This window comes from Mya arenaria, chromosome 10 (assembly GCF_026914265.1).
Source record: "Mya arenaria isolate MELC-2E11 chromosome 10, ASM2691426v1".
NCBI lineage: Eukaryota > Metazoa > Mollusca > Bivalvia > Myida > Myidae > Mya > Mya arenaria.
The window spans coordinates 68,739,636-68,766,089 of NC_069131.1; the positions used below are offsets into that span (position 1 = coordinate 68,739,636).

The 26,454-nt window shown below is 33.4% G+C and overlaps 1 protein-coding gene and 1 pseudogene across 4 annotated transcripts; both read right to left on the reverse strand.

The window, feature by feature from the left end:
• Nucleotides 1-3,794: 3,794 nt before the first annotated feature.
• LOC128204965 (failed axon connections homolog) lies at nt 3,795-13,250 on the reverse strand (annotated as a pseudogene).
• Nucleotides 13,251-14,779: 1,529 nt separating this feature from the next.
• Nucleotides 14,780-22,899, reverse strand: LOC128205879 (failed axon connections homolog). 4 transcript variants are annotated; one of them, XM_052907915.1, is made up of 8 exons: nt 22,160-22,899; nt 21,141-21,372; nt 17,946-18,078; nt 17,007-17,120; nt 16,669-16,751; nt 15,783-15,979; nt 15,480-15,599; nt 14,780-15,247 (listed from the first exon to the last, which is right to left on the reverse strand). In XM_052907915.1, exons 2-8 carry the CDS (start codon nt 21,257-21,259, stop codon nt 15,156-15,158), a joined length of 858 nt encoding a protein of 285 aa, XP_052763875.1. In that variant the 5' UTR covers nt 21,260-21,372; nt 22,160-22,899; the 3' UTR covers nt 14,780-15,155. The 4 variants fall into 4 exon arrangements, with proteins under 4 accessions (XP_052763875.1, XP_052763874.1, XP_052763873.1 ...); XM_052907914.1 differs by lacking the exon at nt 22,160-22,899 and adding an exon at nt 21,824-21,970 and having other exon boundaries at nt 21,141-21,368; XM_052907913.1 differs by lacking the exon at nt 22,160-22,899 and adding an exon at nt 21,729-21,970.
• Between the last annotated feature and the right edge of the window lie 3,555 nt (nt 22,900-26,454).

The window sequence follows — 26,454 nt, forward strand, 5'->3', positions numbered from 1 at the left end:
CTGCTTTCTTTTGAAAATATTTAATATACAGGATAAACATAAAAAACCCGTTTCTGAAACAGTATCGAGTCGAAAAGCGTACACCAGCGCATCTATTATGGTATTAAACGTTGCAAGCAATGGTAAAATACGAATCCATATTTTTATATCAGCATTCCTTTTAATCATGTCTTCTAAAACATATGACCATATGATTGGCTGATAGCAAATAAAATAGCTGCCTACAATAGTTAGAGCAGCAGCCACACTCTTAATGCTTCTGTGACGTTTATGTGACGACAGAGGAACATCCCTGCGACAATTAATTGTAAATAAAATAATACAATAGATAGTTACCAATGACAAAAAGATGATTAGATTAGTGATTGTTGTAGCAGCCATCAATGAATGGGATAAAACAGATATTCCAACAAAGTCTCTGTTCATAAGCAAGACATTTATGCAAGAAGCTATACTGATTATTATAGCCAAAGTCCATGTAATACAGATGTATATTTGTACTCTGAATTTAGTAAGAATTGTGCGATGATTAAGAGGTTTAGTTACAATAATGAGTAGACAAAGAGATAGTCCAATCATATTAAGAATGCAAGACATATACGGAATAATGTTCAGATAATTGACGATCACAATAGCTATTTCATATTGCGATAATTTATGGATAAACTTTTCCATAGCGGTTTTATTTATGCCTGTTTGTTGGTCCTCTCCCATTTCTTTCGAAAAATGTTTGAGCTTTTGTTGGAACATGTCGTTCATAAAGTTCTCCATATCTGCTGAAGTATTCAGAAAATCGTTTGTATCATAAAATGATCGCGATTTTGAGGAATCAAAGACGTCACCAAAAACAAAGTCTGCATCCTGTCCAGTCCCTCGCACCTCGCCTTTCAGGCTCCAACTTCCATTACCAGTTGATGTATTAAACAGATCCGATTCCAAAACAGCAAGATTCTCTATTCTAGCCCTGTTAAGCACAGTATAAGTTCCGTAATCTTGGAAATTTAACTCAGGGTACATCGGTACAAATATGTGAAAAAGTCCTGTAAGCATATCGGATATAGATAAGCTCAATGTCATTGTAAGAAGTGCATTGCGATCTTTAAGACGTAACAAAATGAGTAAAACACCAGCATTTAGAATAAATCCTAAGCTTCCGGCCACACCTTCCGCTGTGATTAAAATCCTTTCATAGTCATGCAGCGGTTCCTCCAAAAAACCTGTTGTCGCCATTGCGTTTTATGTCAAACTTACTTAGTACTGGCATACACACAACAAAAACAATGATCTTCTTTGTAAACTCCTCGCTAAACGAACACCAACACAGTTACTGTACGATTAAATAAGATATTAGATTAACAAACGAAGCCTTTCCTGACATGTGCAACACATAATACACACACAAAATGTTATTTGACAGCAATTTTACGTTTTCACAAAAAGTATCAAAGCTTATATAGCCGTCTGGTCATCACAATTGGTGACTGCTTAATTAGGCGATGTCCACTACGTATTGATATGAATACTGTTAATGAGAAGTTAGCAGGCATTGCAGCAAATAGCAAACAAGTATGAACAATATCATTGAGGTACAATAGTTTGCAAGGGCAGAACAAACATTCTTATTGGATGTTCCTTAAGCCGCATTATCGTTTTTATACTACTTTACATAAACATTGTTTTACAGTTAACTTAAGTCTAATTTATTCCATATGCATTTCAAGATTGTAACTGTAATCAGTGACTCAAAAGGGTTCTCACATTGGTCACCACGGGTCACAACCGATGTAACAAAAACAGTCAGTGACGGTAATTGCTTGATTACTTTTTACAAAAAAAAAAAAAAAAAAATGATTCTTAGCCTATGAATGATACTGTTTTCTGAACACATTTAGACTTATTTTAACCGGTCATTTTATGTAAATTCAAAGCATAAAATGCACTTAGAAGGTCAAGGAAAGGGTAGACATGATCATTTTTAAACCTAACATATTCCTTAATGGTTAATATGAATTAAGCCATTGTAATGTATACGTAGGCTCATTGTGTTAGTTGTCAAGGTGTTTTATCAAATTTGCACTTTTTGCTTTTTACGTGTATATATGCGTAGTGTTTTGGAAACACTTTGGCTTAATAGTGTCAACAGAAAATGCAGGGTGTCCAGATGTGTACTAATAGGAGAGTTATTAATGGTAAAATGTTTTAGCATATCTACAAATTTGACAATGCTACAATAGCTGATTTGCACTCATCTGGACACCTCTTTTGTTACTTTAGCTGATTTGAGTAGAAGTCATTACCCATTTGCGTGAATATGGCCATTTTTATATATTGTAGAATAACGCTGCGGAACCCTTACAGTGTCCAATCAGAACTCATAAGTCAACGTTGAATGTAAAGACACTATTTTCCCGTTCCAAGTTTTATTCAGTGATTACAATTTACAAAGTTAAAAAGAGAATTTTAACAAACGCGATCTGGCTAACGCAAGCTCGCCCCAAAACCTTACTCAGTACATCTGAGTCCATCCCAGCTTCTTGACTGAACCGGACTCTCTGACACAGGGAAACGTTCTAAAGATATATTTTATATGCCACGATCATAGGGGCAAATTTGACAACTTAACAACTTAAAGCCCACACTCATTTGTAATAACCATGACAACTTATTCATAACTGTGGATTTTTACATAATCAGCTGTCAAATACATATGCATACGCTGTTGCAAAATCATGAAACAATGTGTTGTTTACGTTTTAAAGGCAAATACAATTACTGCTTTCATCAAGACCAATACAACAGAATAATCTAAACACTGATTTCTGAAAAAAAAACTTCAGGTGTTTGAAATGATAAATTAAATTGACAAACCTCATGTTTAAAGGTGAATAAAAATAACTTGTACACATGTTTTCTTCACAAATTCAGATCATCCGCAGTGACCCTTTTGTTTTGCCTGCCAATTAGCAGGTTTAATGTTTGACATCTGGTTTGAAACAAAACTGTATGAATAAGTTCATGCTGCAATTTTCAAGGCTTTAAAGGCTAGATATATAAAAGTAATGTAAACTTTTCGAAATTATTAAACCTTAAAACATTCTTGGCCATTAAATGAACCTGATTTTTTTATCAAAGAAGAAGCCAGTCAAATAGCACATTACAGCTGAACGTACTAAGAACTAGTTTATATTTGCACATGCATATTAGGTTTAAAAGCCGTAAGTAACTATTCAAATGTCTTTTACTTTATACAGATTTTTCTAAATCAATGTTTGCAATACAGATTTTCAAACTATTCAAAGTTCAAGCAAAAAGAGCATCTCTTCCTTTTAATTCAACTACAAATGTAATATTCATTGCTCTCAACAAGCTAGAGAACAAGCTACGGCCAAAATAGTTGGTTCAAACATATATTTTGTCAGTTACAATGTAGATAAGTAAGTGAACTTAAAGTATTCGGGCAAATGTAAACCGCAAACCTTTGAACAACGATTATTTCCTAATGTATTGAATAAATTTATACTTTCTGGACTGCATAAATTTCAAAAACATAATATGTATAAACATATATACATATCTGTTCAACATTATACAAATACTGATCTTGTGTTCATTGACAGCCAAAACACCATTTTAACTATAAGCCGAACTGACTGCGTCTGGAATGAATTGGTGCAGCAAATGCAATGTTACGAATACACTTACAACTAAAACAATTCTAGCTAAATCAACGTCATTGATGGTATTTTATTCGTTGCTTGTCCTCAAGCTATTATATAGTTTGTATAGTTTAATCATCAAGCTTTTTGTGCCGCGTGACTTGTTATTTCTTCCCCGTCTGGCCAAAACTCGTTCTTTATTCTGTCAATGTAGTCTGTGACATTGTTTAATTCACCACCTAAAACATATTATTTTAAACAGAATAGATTGCAAACAAATGGTTTTTGGTATAACGATTCAAGAACAAGTCATGTTTTGCTTATAAAGGCTGACAGTTCAACTAATAGCGAATGGTAAAATAAATTCCGAATGTACATAAAATAAGAATAAATGTTTATGGTGCCGCATGACGTCCTATCGGAAGTAGTTATCTCACCTTGTAACATAGCAACTCCCGGACAGGCTGACGGCGTGCACCAGCAGACCTGGGACAGGATACCGAACGCTGCGCAGTCAACGTCACATATCCGGTCTCCCATAACGTATTTCCGATCGCCTTAGAAGCAAAATACACACTCAACGAGATATACAACAAGCGATTATATGTCAAATTGTTTTTGTTTGTTTCTATTCCAATTAAGAAATACATCAAAATGAATAGAATCAATGTAACACAGTCAAAGCATGACAAAAGTGTGCTCTTTTGGTTAAAATTCTGAAACGTTGCTTGCATGTAATATACATGTAAAAAGCTCAGGGGTGGTATTCAATATGCAAGTTAATTTTATTGTCGTACATCAATGACTTCAATCGAACTATTTGTCATTTATTAATAACAATTAATCCGATTAGCTACATCGTTCTCGGATCCACTATAGACCATTATTAGATACTAGTCCAGGACCCAACTAAATTTCATCCAAGATATCCAACATCATTCTTCATGTTAAACAGAGGAATGGTCATGAATAAATAAAATGTAATATTACCTCAGTTAATACAAACCTTATATTGCCTTAACTGTTTTTTTAAATATTTACAAAAACATCTATAAAATACAAATATTCTTTTAATAGAATAAGCCTTATGCTACCATGGTAGCCTTTTCCGCCTAAAAATATGTTCGCTAATGAAATGGACCCACATTCTGTTTTCTTCTTTAAGTTATTTTATTTTTCTATATGTGTTTTGTAAACATGTTAAGCATATATGTTGTCAATATCCTTTTAGTCTTTGCTTTTAAACTAATTATTTCAATAGCAACAAAAGCTTCTTTCATCTCGTGCTTATATTCCTTTTTTTAATTGTCTACACATAACAATTGAGAGACACTCTGGTGAAAAGTGCCATGTTTGAGGAGTAGGTGACAATCAACATGTTAGGCAAATAATGTTTTATCGAAGTGCTAACAAAATTTTTTAACGAGTGGTGTGGACCGATAGATCAAATATAGCGTCAAAATGGCTGCCATAAAATAAAAAATCAAAAAATCAATGAAAACATTTTGTTTTGATATTGCAAATTTCTTGACTTCTTCAATCACTCGGAATGAATCAGCGTTACTTTTTTAACGAGTGGTGTGGACCGATAGATCAAATATAGCGTCAAAATGACTGCCATAAAATAAAAATAAATCAATTAAAACATTTTGTTTTGATATTGCAAATTTCTTGACTTCTTCAATCACTTGGAATGAATCAGCGTTACTTTATTTCAATATTTATCATTTTGAAGAATATTTTAGCAAATATATATTGTATTTCTATTTTGAATCATGGTTTCTTTGTTTACTCCCAGAGTAAGTACAATGATGCTTTTCATTATGAAATTATATGATCACACAGTTTTTAACCTTTTTATTTGCAAAGGCAGAATGTGTGGGTTCTTATAGTTTCCAACAATAACTGCAGCATATCTTTGAACAGTTTTTGCATTATGTACTCTAAATGGTATTTCTTTGTCTTTAGATAGAGTTGGTATCCTAAATCATAAAAGTACTTGAGGTTTTCGTTAACCTATTAGTTTTATTATTATTTGTTTTATTCTTAAGTTCCCTCAAGTTCACTTTATTCGGGATTGGAGGGTTAAGAGTGAGTTTGTGCACATACAATAGTTTCAACCCTAGTAAATTTACATTTTACAGACCGTTCGAAGGCGGTTCCTAAAATTCCTTGATAAACAACCCTATATTTATATATCATACATGTACAGAGTTGTTTGTGGAGTTGTGTGTGGTTGTTCCATATTTCTGGCTAGTGATTGGTAGTTTTTTTCTGTTCTATGGCATTGGCGTTGACCCTGTATCATTGATTTTTTATATTAATTTAGATAAGGACGAGTATTAACATGGATATGGTACATACAGGTTTGACTACTGTAACGTCAAGGTTTTGGTCATTTTCAGGTCAGAGTTATAAAAATACCCAACAATTACTACCACATCATTTTAATGTTTTTAGTTTGTTCATTTAAAGTCATTGTCCAGAAGTTGTGATTTAAAAATAATATTTTCGTTCAATTAAAAATACTATAGGAAAGCTTTAGATCTTTATTAAAAAGACAACGTTTCAAACCAATGCAGAATGCCAAATGTGATGACAAGGTTGCTATTGCTTTAAGAGTCTGATGAAAATCAATGAAAAGCATATATTAGTATATGGCAGATATATTTTTCATACTGCTCTTTGTCATAAAATAAATAAATCAATAAATATCAATACAAAAAAGCTAAACAACTAATATTTTTCGTTTATTTGCTGACAGAAAAGGTGTAAAGAAACTTGTATTTTATGAAATTCTCTTAATTGTTCAAAACTCAGTTACTTTTCATTTAAATGTTTTTTTTTAATATTATAAAAAAACTTTTCATCCAAAATTGTTATCCAATTGAATGCTTCGCATGGCGTCGCCAACAAAAGTGCTGTTTCCATGAGGTTGAAATATTATATTGCTTGACCCTGACTACTTTTACGATTATTGAACAAGATATACCCTCCTGGGCAAATATAACCCTATGGACAAAAAGTTCCATGTGCAAATATGTTGTTCTGAACGCAAATACTAACGGGGAACACTTTATGGTACAAACCTGCTCCAAATCTAGAGGTGAGATCAATTTAACCCCTGGTATTTAATATAAGCAGAACACTTGATTTTAGGGTATTTATTTCATTTAAAATTTATTTATTTGGCAGGGGTTTACAGTAAACAAGGTTATTAAAACTTTTTTTTTAATAAAATACAACTATAAAACATTTTTTTAAATTTCTCGGAAACTGTTTATGCAAACGGACTAAAATGTTTGAAATATCATGTCAATATTTCATTTGAAAAAAAAAAACGTTTTCAAGTTGAGCTATTTGGTATTTCATTGAGATTCATGTGCAATTTTACAGAAACGCTAAACTTTCAAATACATGCACTACTTTTAAGTTATAAAAGCTATCGCACACTTCAAGCTGATTCTTTAGCAGTTATCATCTTAAACCATTTATTTGATTCGGTTTTAAAATGAAATAATAATATTTTTTCTCTGACAATATGACATTATCTTTTTTTACTTTCCTTATATTACTACAACATAATATCGCTCAGTAAATAAGAGTTGTATTTAATACAGAAATTGATATTCTGAATTATATAAAATTTATTATTGTAATGTTGTTTTTAACACAAACCTTTTGCATTTTATTAAATAAATTCAATGTTCTGAATTACCATGTGAACCATTTAAAAATACCCTAGATGAAAATTTGCCGACGTGGCATTGACACATATATCTTTATAGATATATGATATAACTGTTTCATGGTGCACTTAAGCATCTCTAAATTAAGTTCAAAATGCTAAAATGCTGAAATGCAAATATGACCATTATCAACAGCGCTATTATTTTTTCTTTAAAGTATTCGAAAACATCCTAACATTCATAAAATCAGTAAACATTTTTAACTATAAGTCATCTCTTCTGTAGTATAAAAATCTAACCGTACAATGGCCAAAATTAAGAGCAACCAGTGGTTAGAAAGTTTTATATAATATATGTGCGTGAGTTTCCAATTATAACAGCCGGATATATCCATACATATATCTATCTACTTAGTGACCTTTTACAAAAAATATTGAATAAATCAGTATTGTATATATACAATTCTGATAGTCTAGCGTATTTAAATTTTAGAATGATAATCACAAGTCTGAAATACTTGACCGATTACCTAGCATTGCCGAAAACTGCTGACCATCATCGCGTGCACTTCTTCGTTTGAATGGCGACATATCTCAACAGCATACGACATGGATGTTATCTTCCTGCCAAGAAGTTTTTACAGCCCAGCGGGGAAAGATGACTGCATTTTAAACATATCGTTAACTAAAATCACCCATCGTGTATACACGTGCAACCTGTAATGGGAAATGCCGTGTAAACGCATTTTAACCTGTAATGGGTAATAGAGAGGAAGACAGTGCGTGTACGTGTACATGTATGTATAGTAGGATTTGGACGGGTACACAGTTTGGACCCGGGTATACGATTTTCAATTACCCGTAGATACCCGTTTATAACGCACCACTGAAAAGTCTACGACAGATAAAAGTCACCATATCCTCAGAAAAAAAGTTCAGTTTAGAAGTCGCCTATGATTTGAAAATACGAACTCTCTTCTAAGTTCATGTCAGTTCAGGCACAAAGTTGGGGGATCGTCATCAATAAAAAACACATGGATGAGAAACAATTTATTCATTCATTTCAACAGGCAGCAGGCAACAATTAAAAAATCTCAAAAGCACAAAACATAAGATGGAAATGCTTTATTTGTCGGATATAGGGTATCTAACCATACCCTTATGTACAAATATAGTTGACGATTGGTTAGAAAATAATTTGCCCGCCAGTTACTGGGCCTTCATTGGTAAAGGCCAAACTACCTCCAACGGCAGGGATTCAATTACTGCGACACCTAGTGTTAGGGTTACATTGGTACAAAATGAACCACAATAAACCGCAAGCGTTCAGCTATTGTAAAAACTGTGAACACATCAGTATAAAAAAGAGAGTCTTTGGGTAGAAATTCGAGTACGACTATTGTAAGAACTCGGAACGATTGATTTCAACCCTTAATCATGCTTACCAATATGTGAACACCTCCAGCCACTTCTGTATGGCCCAGGCTAGAGCCCTTTCGCTTGGAGACAGGTGAGAGTTCAGATTCACCTTAAATAAGTAGTAAGTGCATTTCTGTATCATTATAAATGAAAATTCAGTTTAACTCCTTTGTGTCAAAAACCTTTATCAATATTTTTGTTGTATTTACGTCCCGACAAGGAAATTAATATTTTAGATTGACAATATATTGTATAAATTTCTTTCAAAGGAAAATGTTTACTTCATATCACTTTCAAAGTTATTGAACCGTGAACTCTTTCTCTAGGTACTGTATGATAAACTGTGAGTCTCCCATCGTCACGCCATTGTTTTCGATCCAGGGAACTTTCCCCTTTGGTCCTGGAAGTAGTTGTCCGTCAAACTATAAGGTACAAACACGAGGGGTAAGTGTGGCATGTGCGCATGGCAGGTTCCTTTATAGCTTTAAGATTAATTAGTTAATCATTAATAATTTAAAACATTATTGTATTGGCTTGTATTATACAGATCCAGAATTAAATCGGTATATCACAATTCACCAGCTACTAGATATTAATAAAACAATCGTTAGAACTTCTTTTTTAACTACATCATACGAAGTTGTTATCATGGAAACAGCTTCACAAACTATCATTTGTATCAAACAGTAACCAAAACGTACGACTGGTAGTTTAAAATGTTTATATTTAATTTGTTAATTAATGTTAAAATTTACCTGATAATGTATAGCATTGACTCTGAGATAGGTCTCCAACTTCAACGAGAAGTGGCCCAGGTTTGGTGTGATACGATCACGTGTTATGGAATGAAGGACGACTATGTCACGTGGGTAGTCCAAGCCGCATACCCTGAATAAATAGTTATAGGTCAGATGTAAAATGAGTAACAATATGGGATACTGTATCGTTCACTTACATCAATTCAGTTTTACAATAATGCAATAGAAATAGCAGAGAGAAGCCAAGCAGTGTAAATACTTCACTGTTATTAACGTGTTAAAAACGCACAGTGGTAAATCTACAATCTGACGATCTACCTAAGGTAGCTAGTAGCCTGCCGGTGTTAAACAACAAATGACAATCATTGATGTGTAAACCATACATGTACGAGGGGTGATCCAGAATTACGTGGACTTCTTACATATTTTCTATATTTTTCATCCAAATCATTTTAAAATTCATGCATATCTTATTTGAAGTATTCTGCATAGACGGTATGAAATTTAGATCTGTAAAATTTATGAGTATTGAAAAATTACGGGTTCTTAGATAACAGGAACGGACGGTCGGCACACCGTCTAAAATGAACGTTCACAAACGTTTTATGTATCTCTTACAACATGCTTTTCTTCCATGTTTTTCTATGAAATTCCGCCAAATTACGTCATATTAAACGCTGGCTTCATACGAATATTCTTTTTAAATTTCTGACGTCATTTCCATTTAAAAGTCGTAATATTCTGACTTGATTACAAGCACAGTCTGGGATACAACATAGTGTCATTGGACTTTGAATAAGCGCGAGACTATAAAGATTTGCGTTAAATTGGGGAAAACACGGACACAGATTATGATAATGATGGCCGAGGTGGAAATGAAGCAACATGTGCCGTTCATTAGTATTTAACTGGCATTAACGTTTAAGAGAACAATGATATTTCATAGAAGACGATAAGGAAAAGGGACAGAAAAAAGACAAGAGGCACGACGTTTTTCGACGTTGGTGAAGAACGTCATCAGAGGGGATCGCCGTTTGACAGCACGTCGTAGCAAGCATAGTCGGGGCAGGGTTCGGAAGTCCAAAGGGTTTTAAGAGAAGATTAAGGCGTGCGAAAAGTTTGCAAGATGGGTCCCTCATTTGCTATGAAAGGACGAGAGAGAAAAACGTATGCGTTATTCAAAGACTGCAAAGATTTGCACAGGAAGGTGAACAATTAATGAACGGGGTTACTTTGAAACGGCGTTATTTTTTGAAATAATTAATTAATTTTTTTTTATATTAATATTATTTATTTATTTTTCTATTTATTTATGTTTATCATAATATATGAAGTTGACTATGCGTCAGTGTTGGTTGGTAAACTAAAAAATATGACGCTTTATGAGCGCAGCGTCATTGACGTCACTGGACTGCGCCGGTCGGGTTCAACCATATGTCGTAATATGATTGTAATTTAGCGAAAATTAAATATTTTGCTCTGAAAATTGCAGGAATTATATAAGATATGTTATATGTATTGAATGTGAAGTTTCTACGTTCTATGTGAAATGATATTTGAATTATTAAAAAAGTCCACGTAATTCTGGATCAACCCTCGTAGATTCTTCAAGCTTAGATTAAAGGAGAGGTAGAAAGGACAGTTTTGCACAATGACACACACAAGATCCTATTTCAGTTTTAACATTGTTATGGTTCAAAGGTACGTGTAGTGTTGTTGAACATGAAGTTTAGTTTGTCTTTATTGTAGGCTTTTTTATTGAGACCTTCGTTTATGCTTGTATCTGAGATTCCCGTACCCCGTCAATTCAATTTTTATCTTATAAACACACCATGTCAATACTAAGAACCATTTTTATAAACCCTTTTTTCAAGTCTTTAGGTAAATAGGTTAATAAAATTTAACTATTTAATGATAGTATAACCTACATAAATGTATCCTTTCTTTGTATGTATATAGCTGGTCGGTCGGTATATCAATGTAGTTTAATAAGATAACAGTGTTATAAAAAACAGCGGTCCATATAGCATTATTGGCCGGTCCAGACTTGTGCAAAATATGTTGACGGCTGACTTCATAAAACTGCTGATTGCATCTTTGCGATCTTCACAGTGGCGAAAATTTGTGGCAGGTAAAAAACCCAATCGATTGCGATTTTAAAATGTTTAGTTATAATTGAAAATGTTTGGTATAATATAAGAAATATGACTCCCCACTTCAGGACACCCTAAAGTGAACTGACCACAGCAAACGCCTCGATCCATATTCACCTTCGGGGGGTGACTGGCCAGCCTTATAACATCATTAGACCATAAGTGGTGAGTTATATATCTTAAGTGTTACATAAAGGTTAAAGTTCACCATTAAGAAAAGAAGTTTTTATAAAAAAAGGATATGCATTTTAAGTATGAACTCAGACTAGTAACAGTTCGTGATCACGGCGTCAAATACAGATTTCTCAGGAATTTGCGTGCTCCATTTAACTGGATCAAGCGAGTACTCTATTTTCATTCCATTTTACCTTGTGCAGTTTTCTCCAATTAAAAGGAAAGAAGGAAAAAGTATGGATTACCACGCTCAACTATCTGTTCTTTTGTGAACTCAAATTTAAGATTGTTATTTGACTTAAGAGCATAATGCTTAAGAAATTTTGAGAAATTGGAGTCATTGCCAGTTGTGTGTTTCTATATTTGGTACCCTTTGAACACGCAGTTGCTAATCGACTTCTTTGTCGTCATTGGAAATATTAAATTATCTGTACAATCTGTATGTAATATTGTCCTAAGTGAGTCTTTGAAAGATTTGAGTAGAACAGGAAATAGCTTTCAAATTAAAAACTGGCTTTACCTTTGTTTGTGTCCCGTGCTGCTTATTTTCCTGTACAGTAACAACATATGGCGGCTCCTGTGAGAAAGTACTTCCGGTTGTCCAGCAGAAAATCTCGTTAGGATTCCATAATCCAAACTAAATTCTGACGATCTTATTTTGAGACACTTAAATACTTGACCTTCAGTCCATGAAGTTGTAATATACAATACCCTAGATAGCGCTCTCAAATTTCAACAACTTAAAACATTGCTCTACATCTTGAGAAAATTCACACCTAAAATGCACAGTAATTTTAACTCGAGATGTCCCGTAATCAAGCCAAATTTTATGAACAGAACGGAATATTTAATCAAGCCAAATTTTATGAATAATACTCGCAAAGACGTAAGGATGTTATAATTGAAATGATAAGACATGCTTTTAAAGGTTACATTGTAACCTAAATACTCATCCAGATTAATGTTCAGCTTAATGTCTAGGTTCACCGCGACTCATATTTCGCATACATGATTACGAACCAAAGTTTGACGTATGAACAAAAATGGTGCCATCTATGTATTGTATTTTCATTGAAAGACAATTAATGAAACACTTTAAACACATTGACATGGAGGGATATAAAAACACGAGAATATCACTTTGTTTTTAGACGCAGGTCAAGGTGTTAAATTGTACTTAAGCCACATAATAGTTATTTCTTTTCTTATATGTCGCGATCATTTGGGTTTAACGGCTTTTGGAAATATAGTACAAATTACGCCGATGCTTCGAGCCGTTGGCAGTGTTGATCATATTTGGAATGAAGGTACTGCTCTTCATAAAGGAGGCGCTGACGGTGTTGATCATATTCAGAATGGAGTTACTGCTCTTCATCAAGGAGGCGTTGAAAGTGTAAGTCATATTAAGAACGGAAGTATTCCTCTCCCTCTAATGGTCGTTCACATTGTTGTTGATATGATATAGAATATAACAGGTGGTTCTTATCTGATATAAACAGTGTATATACAGTATATATAATAACCTCCATACACAGGTCGTTGCTAAATGTATATCAAGGAATGTCATTCATCATACGAAGACAGGTGCGTTTTCTGTATATCTACGTCGACATTATTGCGTTGTTTAATTAATTTGATAAACCATTATAGTATTTTGTCATGGACAACGCCATAATGATGTTGAATATCATCATATTGACGCTGCTAATAAATAATGATATATTAATGGTATATATTTATATGTATATGCCATTTTATTATGATAACATAACAATTATATCAGATCGTTTCTTGAAATTATAATGTGTATGTTATGTTTTCTTAAACAAGCAGAACGAATGCACTAGACGATTAAGTACAAACTTGCTATGTCGATCTCTGATTACTCGATTTCTTCCACTGTCCCGATTTTTTTCCTTCTTTTCCTATATAAATTGATTCCGCATATGTTGATTTTTTAATCTCGATTGTTTTCGCTATGTCGAAGTCATTTTTCAGTCCCTGTGGTCGAATTTCAAATATTTTCGTGTTCTTTATGTCGAAATGCAGATCGAGCTGTAGGTGCGAAAAAAGCATGACGGTTTAGGGCATGTTGCTTAATAACCGAGCGTGTGAGAATAACAAACTGTTTCGAGCATAATTGGTAAGTGTGAAAAAATAAAGTTGTTTGTTTTTTTTAAAAAGAAGAGACATTCATTGCTCAAGCTCATGATATTTGTTTATGTAAAAAACATGGAGATTTCATTGGTTCAATCTCAAATAGGCCCCAAACTTCTAAATGTCAGATGATAGTTCCACTACTCTGGTCGACCAATAAAAAGAAGGACACAGCGTTAAATGATTGTGTAATAAAAATGTGAATTAAATAAAACTGACAGAAAAAAAAAATCATTTGTTTTCCAATAATAAGTTTGCTATTTTACGACGGCAATATATTACAATACCGATTCAACGGCGGATGTAAACATAAGACAAAATTAGGACTCAAATGTGTTGGTTTAGTGTTGTATTTCTGTATTGAGGGTGTGTCGAAGGTTCTTTATCTCGAATATTTTTCCTAGGTCCCGACGACTTCGACATCACGAGATTCGACCATCTTTCGTGATCAAGAGAGTAATCTGGTTTATCCAAACCCGATTCGGAAACAAGGTTTACCGAGTTTTCACGAGGGCTTAGATGAACAAGTTTCTTTCACACAGAGAGCAGCGTGAGCTGTTTACGAGTGCATGTTTCATTTTTGGTGTTCACGAGTTGAATTGTTTTGCAATCAACAACTTCTTGTTGCGTCTTATCTGAATTTAATCGCTGGTGGACAACATCATCAAGAAATAACTGTAAAACGACTGTCCTCAAAGGAGCACATCAGACTCAAATGATAAAAAACAATGATCGCGTATGGCTCATTTTGCGGCCGATATTTAACAACCAATACTATTTTGATTATATATTAGTTTGCGTTCACTTATGGACAGGAAACAGCTCACCGCCATAACTAAAACAGTGTTTGGTATGTTTGTCTTTGATGATTCACATGCCAATTTTGTGGATGGTTTATTTACTTAAATATAAGCTCTTATGGTATTGTTAAGTAAGGGTGTGGGCACGCGCCATGAAGGTAGTATCTTGCGAGTAAGCTAAGAATCTAGAAATGTGTTGGTTTCCTGCCTTTTTAACTTCGAGTATAATTTATTTGCGAAAATTAGTCCAATATGCACATTATACACATAAATATGGAGATTATTGAATAATGGTGATATGCATTAGTCCAATAACAACATACATCCACATGATCATTATTTTGAGTTTTCTAGGTAGCCTTGCTTATTATGTCTCCCCAATCCGGCCAAAACTCGTTTCGTATTCTGTCCATGTAGTCTGTGACATTTCTTAATTCATCTCCTATAAATAAGTAGAAAACAAAGTCGAAGCATTTTCATTACGAATGGATTATGGTACAACGTATGTACTAGTAGAAAACCTCTTTAAATCAACCCCTAAACGGGTCTTTCCTTTTTAAGACAAACAGTGTGTGTACAGGCAGTGATTTAATCGGGAATGTATAAAAAAATATGTGTGGGCCTTGATTGGGTGCTTTTTAATAGGTACTCATAACCGGAAGTAGTTATCTCACCTTGAAGCAAGGCGTTTCCTGGACAGGCGGACGGCGTACACCAGCGGATTTGGGACAGAATGCCGAACGCGGCACAATCTACATCGCATATCCGGTCTCCCATAATGTACTTCCAACCGCCTATTCGAGAAATTTTAAGGGTCGAATAAGTCTAGTTGTGAATGTTTTAGGATGTGAAAAACACATTTTAAAGGACGCATTTAGAAATATTTGAACATGAAATAAGGCCTACTGATAATCGACGCGTTAAGTTAAAATTCTCTTTTTGGGGCATTCAAAGGCACTCAATATGAATGATCTTACCTAAAATACCTGAAAACTGTTTTAAATCGTTCACCATCATCGCGTGAACTTCTTCCTTGCTATGACGACCAACGCCGACCGCGTGCAGCATGCTTTCAACCTTCCTACGCAATGGTATCTTCATGTACTTTGGGCAGGTAGACTGGATCTTGAACATGTCATCATTGAAAATCACCCATCTTGTGTAAACATTCAACCTGTAAAAGATTATAGTAGCTTTACTACATTTTGAATATGACGTCATTATTAAGATTCAGCATGTGATAATATGTAAATATGACGTCATTCAAAATGAAAAAAATCCGAAAGAAATAATATTTCATTATGAAATGACGTCATTGAAGATGCAAACATTCAACCTGTATTATTTTACTTCATTTCAACTACGACATCAGTGAGTGACCCATTTGCTTAAAACGTTTAGCATAATGTAAAGAGAGAACAAAATAAAGATTAAATATATTTGAAATAAATGGAAATTTTGTTTTTAGCTGGTATTCGATTTTTTAAACACGATTTGTTTTGAAAAAGACATGTTCACTTTCCTAATTACTGGATGTTCATGGCGACTTGGTTTCTTAATTTTTTTCTTTATTAAAGAATGATAATTCAAATTTATTTTGTTGTGTTATATTTATGAAGAGATCAAAATTGATTAGTCTTCATGTGTTTAAAGTGTCTGGCATTTAACATTTTGATAAGAAAAAATATATAAAAAATCTTGGAAACCCTTTTTGATCCTGTTGCGGTTGAATATTAGAGAAAACATCAAATCTTGATGATTTCGCCGTCTAACATATTCTTTGGTTACTGAGCTTGTTGTTTATTTTCAATTGTATTACTATGATATTTCTTCATGATATGTTTTACACTGAAGTGTTCTCACCAGTATGTAAACTCTTCGATCCACTTCTGGACAGCCCAGGCTATTGCTCGCTCTTTCGATGCTAGATGGGCATTTAGATTCACCTGCAGATAAGCATATTTATAATATTTTTTCTCAAACAATTATTTGCGTTAACACTTTGAACATACAAACGATCCCATGAAGGGACGGGAACTCCAAGGCCTATAGTGTCTATATATAGCTAACCCACGCTCTTATACATTGAACTCTTGATCAAGGTCCTGTATTATCAGTGGTGGTGATACAACCAACTCAGGGAGTCAATGAGTCAAACACTACCTTTTCGGAGAGGTACCCGCGTTGTAATAAAAACTAACCTTAAACTCTTCCTCAAGGTATTGTATGATCAGTTGGGAATCTCCCATCGTGACGCCGTTGTATTCAATCCAGGGGACTTTCTCCTTTGGTCGAGGCATTGAAGTACCATCAAACTGAAAATGGTGATATCAAAAGTATTTTGTTTCATTTATGAATACTTTGGTTATACTATCGCTTCGTCAAAATAAGATCCAGTTTCACTATCAACATCATTTTCAATACTTTTAAAACACATTAAGATATGACCAATATAGATAAGATATTATAATAAGAAATGATAACATAAGAAAAGAAAACGCTCATAAGAAAAGCAAAAACGAAGCGTAATTTTTCTTCAAAATATTTATGTGTACTCAATTTGCACTGACCATTTCAAAGCACAAACACTACCAATAAGAATAGTTTGATTATAATGCTTGATATTAGTATAGCACTTAGTGCCAAAAGGATCAAATGCGACCGGGGTTGTATCTGTTGTTTCCATTGAATGTTTGTTTCAATAGTTCATCACAAGAGCACTATGGTGTTCTAGAAGGTGACTTAACACCCGCTATGAAAGTGACAAGGCAATGGTTATACAACATAAGTACCAGTTACGATGATTCCTGCAAGTGTTAATGTAAACAAAAACGGTAAACCACACCATGTGCATTAAATCCTTTTTTATAAATGCTTGACACAGAAGACATTCGCCGTTCATACATTAATATTAAGATGTTCGGTGCGTTACGAAACCTTTCTTAAAAAATATGAAAGGAAATCATGCAAAGTGAGATTGGTTGTATTTGTTTTCATTTTCCAAGCATGCTAGGTTTCATTCGAAACTCGCGGATTACGTAGTATTCTACCATTGCCTGAGCTACCTTGTGTAGTTCAGAATGATGAGTCGATCATATGGACATGTAACCTGAATGCATTGGTTCCATTAGGCGTCTTACCTGGTACGGTATTTTGTTGATCCTGAGGTAGGTCTCTAGTTTTATACAGAAGTGACCAAGGTTCGGGGCGAGCCGGTCCCGCCGTAGCGCATGAAACATGACCACGTCACGTGGGTAGTCCACGCCGCACACTCTGTAAGTGTGAAATCTTATTTATGAATGAAGGTGTAAATTAACACTAAGTCTTCCAATTAAGTAAATAATAGAGCTAGAAGTTTTCTGACACTAAATCTCATCATACTGTTACATTCAATACGCCTTCACCAAGCTGGCATGTTCATAAGTGGCGTTTCTAAGTCAGACCATCTGAAATGAGGTCTATGTTGAGTGCGAACTGATAGTTAGGTTTTTGGCCTTCCGAAAACAACTTTTCAAACCAAAAAAAAGGAAAAACGAATTAATAAATCTAATATGATCATGAAACAAAGTAAAACATGTTTACCAACCATAAAAATAGTTTGCTTACAAAAACCGATCAACTTCAAAGTGTACACACTTATTCAAAATCAATACATACACATGTATGAAAAACATCAATATTGAGTGATATACCTTTAATTACTTACTAAATAATACATTTATGGAAAATATTAATTACTGATAACAGGATTGTAAACGTGCATTTAATAGGAGAAAGCGCAAAAATATTAAATGATTGGTGAATGTTAAAATATTTACTGCGGTCTACTATAGTCTCATAAGGTAGAAATACCGTGTTTTATGCTCATTTATTTCAAGTTTAACTCGGTATCCCTCATAAAAAAACATTTTTCTGACATTTATTCATCCTTTTTGGAATATTAAAACAATATTGTTAATTGTGGTAAATCTTATTTTGGAGTAAGAGTGCATCTTTAAACTTTCGCTTGATTGCTTTTCCGAGCGTGTTCTTGCATATAATTCGACTAAGGTCTTAGAACGCTGTCCGACCAAAAACACATTTAAAAGTCAATTTAATGTCTTAGTATGACAAGGAAATATAATATGTCACACTTATGCTTTTAAGCTGACCGTATGTTATACCTAAATGACAGGTGCATGGATGTGGTCCAGGATGCACCCTCTATATTTAACAGTGAGATTGTTACTTTATGTTGATATTTTGTTTAAGTCTGAGTAATGCAAAGTATTTATAGTTGCAGTACTTTGATTTCAGTCCAATACCTGCAATCAGAAAGGACACATATATGAAAATCTTAGAGAGTGCGTTGCCAACGGGCAAAGATAAAACGAGTTCCGGTATGGAACTACTGTTAAATGATCATCACATTGTAATTACCTCCCTTGTTGAGGACTGTCGTCTGTAGCATCATAGAAACCTTGTCTTGTGGCAATATTTTGAATGCTAATAAATTATTTCTCGCTTCAAATGTCACCTTAAAAATGTTTTCACGCACCTTTCAAGAAATATTGCTTCACTCTCCTTAGAATTATTTAAAGACCGATTTGACTATTAACATTATCTGAATCACTGCGCGCATATCCATGGCAACCACGCATTATCACATATCCAAACGCATTTAGTTTCACTCCGCACAAAAGAGTTCCAGCAAATTTTTTTTTTTTACTTCATTTTGTTTAACATAGATGAGAGAAAAAGCATCTACCATAGCCTCTCGTGTAAGATAGGTTTATCCCAACCCTCGCGCAGGGTGTTTTGCGGAAACTCGGTAAACCTCGTTTCCGCAAAACACCCTACGCCCGGGTAATGATGAACCTATCTTACACTCTCGGCCATGGAAGATACTTATGATATTCTGCTGGATTATAATACTAATGTGAAAAACTACAGAAACAAGCTCATCAGCCAAAAGTTTAAACATAACTTTGCTTACTTACGGCCTAATGAAAAAAATGACATGTAAAATGAGCGGTGCTTAACTTAAAGTGAGTGAATTTCTATTGATAAACATTACATAGCCTTTTATTGCTTAAATCAGTTGGATTTAAAGGACAGTTTATCGAAATGAACGGCATATTTGTAAAAAAATCAGAAATTACATTTTGTTCCAGTCGAAAGTTTTGCTTTTAGCATTTGAATTTATGAGGTAAAAACATTTTGGACCGTAACCTCAAATATATCATTTTGTCGTTAATTATTTTAAAATACAATAAAAATGCTATTTTCAATTACATATACTTGTTTTGTGTAGACATTATAGTCATCAAAACGCAGATATGTGCCCATAAGTGTTGCTTAATTAATTGAAAAAAATCAGTTTAAATGTACAAGGGCTGAATACCGTCGTGGTAAATTTCTTATTTATAGTTATATCCAAATATGAATTTACCATCTCTAGCTAATACGGCGACATATATAATGTTCACTAGAAAACTGTGTGTATTAAACCTTTTACCTTTATGAAAAGTTACCCCCCCCCCCTTTGATTAAAATTACCTATTAAATACATGACTATCCGGTTACCAAAATTCAAAGTCAAGCGGCTTTACAAACACTATTAGCGAGTTTAAACACATATAAAACGTACAAAAAAGCATTCAGCTTATATGCAATTCATATGTACATCATTTTTCAGCGAAGAAATATTGTTTTTATCAGTAAAAACAGCAAATATTGAACACTTGTTGAACGACAAAATATGAAATACAAAATGATATAAATATTGACAAAAATATATAATACATATTCAGTGTACTACAAATTGTGGATATTAGTTACAGCCAGTGCATTTGTAAGTAGATTGGATCAAAATAGTGGACCTTAAACTATTAGTAATAGTTAACAAGGTTAGTTTATGGCAATGACGTAAATTAGATATTGCTTTTGTGCCGCGATACTTAGTGTAACTAGAAATTAAATTAAATTAATTATCATTAGCAACAAGTGAAATATCATCAAGTTTGAAATGCTAAATTATTGCATTAATCGATGAATGTTTGTAAGCCTTGATGAGCATAAATAATTCGGTGATATAACCCAGCCTCGGCAACATCAGTCCGACTGCACAGTCCGTTAACTTCATGTCACGCATTGCCATGTTGTTTTGTTAATTACTCCTAGCATGTTAAATCTGAAAGTTAGATTTGTTTCATCCAGTAATATGCTGATAAGCCTCTTTGAACTCAGACTTATCATAACATACTCCATGAAAGAAAACATAAGAGAGTTATTTCGCCAGACGGATGTTTTGATGTATTTTTGTGTATGAAAACATTATGGGTTAATTGCCTTACCTTGGCTTGTAAGATGTTCTCGTCTTTTTCTTGTATAGGAACCAGGCTGATCCCAAAACCACCGCTACTGTGAGAAAAACCTTCCCGTTGTCTTGAAGAAAACCAAGTAATGATTCCATAGTTCTACTTGCTAAATCTAACAAGCCGTTCTACATGAAGTAACAGTCACTTGTGCGATGTTTGATCATAAGCGCCACTTATTCTTCTTTCATAGTAGTTTTTAAACTACTACCTGTAATATATTATCCAATGAACACTGCAAACTAAACCGATATTTGTTTATTTACCTTCTTACATTAATGTATTCCAATACATAAGTTTTTAAAGTAAACCGTACATTGAGCAATGCACCGTTTGCATATAACATTGATCAAAACTGTCGATTATATACAGTGGTATATTATTTACTATCATTAAAAACCACTGCAAATATTCAACTTCCATTACTCCCAAAGTCCTGAATACAAATAATAAGAAGTACACAAATTAATTTGAAACGCAAATTCATTATAATTTAAAAAACTGAAATTTTTAGCTAAATACTCAAAAGATGAAATTCACATAGGAGTTTAAATATCATACTGTAACCTGATAATGCACGAATTGAGCTTGTCACAATTAAACTCTTAAATATCTATTTAAGCTAAACAATTTTCCAATTCATAACTTCACTATATAACCACCTACATAAATATGAAATTAAGAAGAACTCATTCAGCGTATAATCTATCACATTAATATTCACTTTAAATCATCTTGTTGCAGTTTGCAAATACTATTATGCGCACTCGCCTTGTTCTTCCTGATTCATATTACATTATTATTTGTGCATAATACAGAAATAACGCCCAAATGTTTTAAAACTGCGATCATATCATAAATCAATCACAAAGTGTATGTTGAAACGAAAATAATTAATTAAGACTACTCGCTAGCACTCATGAAACAAAGAATGATTTACACGGCTTAACGTTATTGCCAGTTCTTAATTACCTGCCTTCTAATTACAAACAGTTTACCTGTATATTGAAGCTTTAGATAGAATAAACGCCCGAGCTATTTCTATTTTTTCTTTTAAAGTTCCCGGATATTCCTTTACTTTTGAAATATTTATTGATATTTCTTATGAGGAATGTTAACAAAACATTTTCATTTTCGATACATTTTCTGCAACAAAAGTGCAGGTTGGAGTTATTCCGGTTATACGAACGAATTCTTTTTTATTCCAGCATCTGAATGTCTGAGTGTTTATGTAGTCCATTCACTTTACGATAAATTGATTCTACCAGTAAACGGAATTTTCTGTGACTTAAAATCAAACTTAATCACATCGTCTGACTGTATTCAACATAAATATATTTTATTTTCAAACGTTCATTAAAACCACACAAAATTCAAACACGTCAGTATATCTGATAAACAACAATGTTCTCCTTTATCTTGCAATTGTTTCACCTTTGGCTTGAGCGCATCATCTTTATGGAGTCATGAAATGAGATTGTGTGTCTCTGCGATATTTCAACATTTAGTTTAATCTTACCTCGTATATAACCCCAATATTTTATTAGCAAAATGATATGAGGCTTAGTTTGATAGTTTGGCACACGTTTAGTGTATATTGTTTAACTCATTCTCGACAGAACGTTTATGTCTTCTGTGTACCAAATAAAATACAAAGCAGTTATTTTTGTAATGCAATGCATGGTAATGGTTGTATATTATGTACTTTTGAAAGTTTATGTAGATGCTAATTGTTCGGGGAAGCTTTTGAATGTGTTTCACTGTGGTAATAATTGTTCGCAACAGAAACAGAGAACCTTTAGACCACTTAGCTCATGAAAGAGTACATGTACATGATTCTACCACTGTCTTGCTATTAATACCGTTTACGGAACACTAAGCGCTTGCGGCAGGCATGCTATTTCAAATATTGTATAGTTGATGTTAATTTACCTTTAAATCTCATTTCAATGTTCTGATTTGACCGTATAGCCAAAGTGTTACGTTATTATGGATTATGTGATATAATTAACGTATATGTATGGTATCGATTTCATCATAATAATATCCAAGGGTTGACGTTAGGTCATGGATCAACGGCCAACACATTCAACACGTTCAGGGTAGGAGCAGCGTTAACAAAGCTGTTTAATAGTTCATCGTATGTGGTAAATAATAATATAAAGTGTGTATTTCAGATATAGTCATGGATCTTATAAATTTGAATCAACTTTATTCGATAAAGCAAAACGTAAAAAACAACACTTTGGAAAAACTAATCGATTCCCAACCCGACGTAGTTACAATGTTTATGGTCATGATACGGTCGCCAAATTCGATAATCATCCAGATTGCCTCTGGTTACAACATGAGTAACAACTGAAACAAATGTTTAAATAAATATATTCATTACCTAAGCTATTATGGTACAATAGAAATAAATCAAATAACATAGATTTAAATTGATATTGGATAACGATTGGCTTACACGTTTATGCTTGTATAAATGCCCTTCTTACAATATCATGAACTGAAGTATAATGAATTGAAACCTTAATATATCTTTATTCTGTAACCGTGTAAAAAATCTAACATTTGAAAATATAATTTATTGAGATACATTCTACTTACAAAACTGAACAATCACAATAAAAATTATTTATCCTTACCTGGATAGCTATATTCAATATTTCGATATAAATCGTTTAAAACATTTTGTTTAATAAAATACCAAACACATTCAATACTGTTCACATATTCCCACGATGAAAATTACTATTCCATTACCATACAGATCGCAAAAAAACAACAACAACAGTTACAGCATTTTGTAAAGAGTCACAATTGCGACAGTAACATACAGATCATAAAGTGGAACATTTTGTAAGGAATAACAAGTGTTACAGTAAAAACAGATCGCGAAAACCTAGGTTATCTTCCTTGCTTGACACACCAATACAAAACAACTCACAAAGTACTTGTGGCTCACTTATGTATATTAAGAGTACAACTTCACCTTATTATCTATGGTTTGATCTTGTTGCAACACAAAGCACGTTAATTACATACAATTAGCATATGTACAGTTTATATTGTCAGAATAGTGATTGATCAACCTGCAATTAATACATTTGTGCATAATATGCGTGTTTCATGATTGTACTGTAGTTTTGTATTTTTCAATCTGCAAAATTATTACAAAATGGATAAAGCAAATCAAGTGTAAACAAACGCTTTGGTCTCTATTTTAGTATTAAATGATCATTTATAGCTTGTATTATTATCTCCAGAATAGGAAGAAATAAAATCTAGCGAACAACTATAGAATAAAACTATATGCATCATTCTTATTCTCACCAATCCCTTATCCGACAGTTTCGATGAATCTGGTAAAACTATGTATAAACATTTTACCCGTTTGCCTCAAAAGAAGAAATATGCGACAGAAGAAATATGAGTACCATATATCAAAAGCCAGTTCGTTCTCTGACCTGAACAAAACCAATATTGAATACTATCCCTGGCGTTGTTTGACTGACACCAAAATACATGATTCCAGCTTTAAGGCAAGCGCCCATGCGCATAAAACATGTTGTCGGTATGCCTCCAAAATTGGACACTTTCAGATTTTAGTGTTTCTCTATTTTGTTGCCGCTTTTGCAAATCCATTTGTTGTACATTCCTCCCAATCCGGCCAAAATTTCTCAATCATTCTGTTCATATAAGCCGTGAGATTCGGTAGGGATTCTGCAAAAAATAAAATACAAGACCACAATGATCAATGTGTTTCTTATACGTTTTACTTTTCACAGTTTTAGTTGTGGGAAGGTACGCAGGTTTATTTTGTTGTTGTTTTATCCAATGTGTTATCATTTGAAACGTACTTGATTGCTAACTAATTGACCGAAAATACATTTATAGATGAAGTTTGTAAACTTGTTCTTTATGTAAACTGAAATGGGACGTAAACTGACATACATTGCAATCTTGAAGGCCAAAGAAAAAATAAGAAGCTCATTTGTATGTTTAAGAATGTCCGATAAGAACAATTGTATTAACTTTCACTGCAAACAAATCCTTTCCATTTGATTCCAAAATAATATGGATTCAAACGGCATCCACATTTCACATATTTGTGTATCAGATACCGTAATTAGCAAATATATATCAGTGTTAAGGATTCACTTACTAGTAACATCATTTGATAAATCAACCATCATATTTTAGTATTACTTTTCAAATGAATTCAATGAATACAGTAGCACCTTAATAATACGCCCTTGCTTACATTACACACTATTCGGCACATGTCAAAGGACTTGATATAGAGCAATAAAGCCCTCATTTTTCTATGAAATTATACATTTCGAAACATTTCTAACTATAACCCTTCTTTAGATTCCGACATTTATTTAAACTTTAATGTACCTTGTAAATGTGTTCTTGCTTTGACACTGTTTGGCACATGATAACGGACAAGACACAGCTGCCCAAACATCGCGCAATCGACCTCTCTAGGCTCTTCGCCGAATAAATATTTCTTGTCACTTAAATATATGACAAATGTCACAATGATAAAATGAACAGTATGCCATATTATCAGATGCATTCGAAAGTCATGGTGGCCATTTAAAATACGTTAAGACGATGTTGTACTTCATTTAAACACCTCGTTTTGTTTTGCAATGTAACGGCGAACCATAATCAATTAATTACAGGCTGGTTCTTGGTCGTATAATAAATCAACAGCAACTACTGACCAATTACATACAATTAGCGCAATACTTTAGTTTTGAAATCTTTGATTAGGATCAAATCCGCCATTTTAAGTGTTTATAATGAATCTCATATCAACAAAAATATATTTTATACAAACTAGCCAAATTAAACATATAAACAACCTTATTTTGACAAAATGCAAAAATATCTTCCTTTTTTTTTTGGACACTGTGTGTTTTGACACACCCCTGCTTTATACATTTCACTAACCATGTTTCTGATCTGTAAACATTATTATTTTTACCTAAAAAATCCGATAATGCTTTCAAATCGTTCTCAAGCAATGTTTCGACTTCGAATTGCGTATGTCTGCCAAGTCCCTGTGCATACGCCATATTTTTAGTTTTCCGGCTGATATGCCATACTAAAATGGCTGGAAGTTTGGTGAGAGTGCCAGGCATCTCTGATTTGTGAAACACCCATCTTTCTAACAAAACTAGCCTGCAATAATTTACACTATGAAACACAAAAAATGTACTTAAACAAATCTCTCTGGAACAATATTAGAGTGTGTCGACTTTCAAACTTATTTAAT

What these genes read in the sequence shown, in the direction of transcription:
- LOC128205879 (XM_052907915.1), bottom strand. Translation starts at nt 21,259, where the DNA reads ATGGAATCATTACTTGGTTTTCTTCAAGACAACGGGAAGGTTTTTCTC. An exon ending in ATCGAAGAGTTTACATACTG is followed by an intron (nt 15,980 to 16,668) that starts GTGAGAACACTT and finishes AATCTTTTACAG; the next exon opens with GTTGAATGTTTACACAAGAT. An exon ending in AGGAAACGCCTTGCTTCAAG is followed by an intron (nt 15,248 to 15,479) that starts GTGAGATAACTA and finishes ACTTATTTATAG; the next exon opens with GAGATGAATTAAGAAATGTC.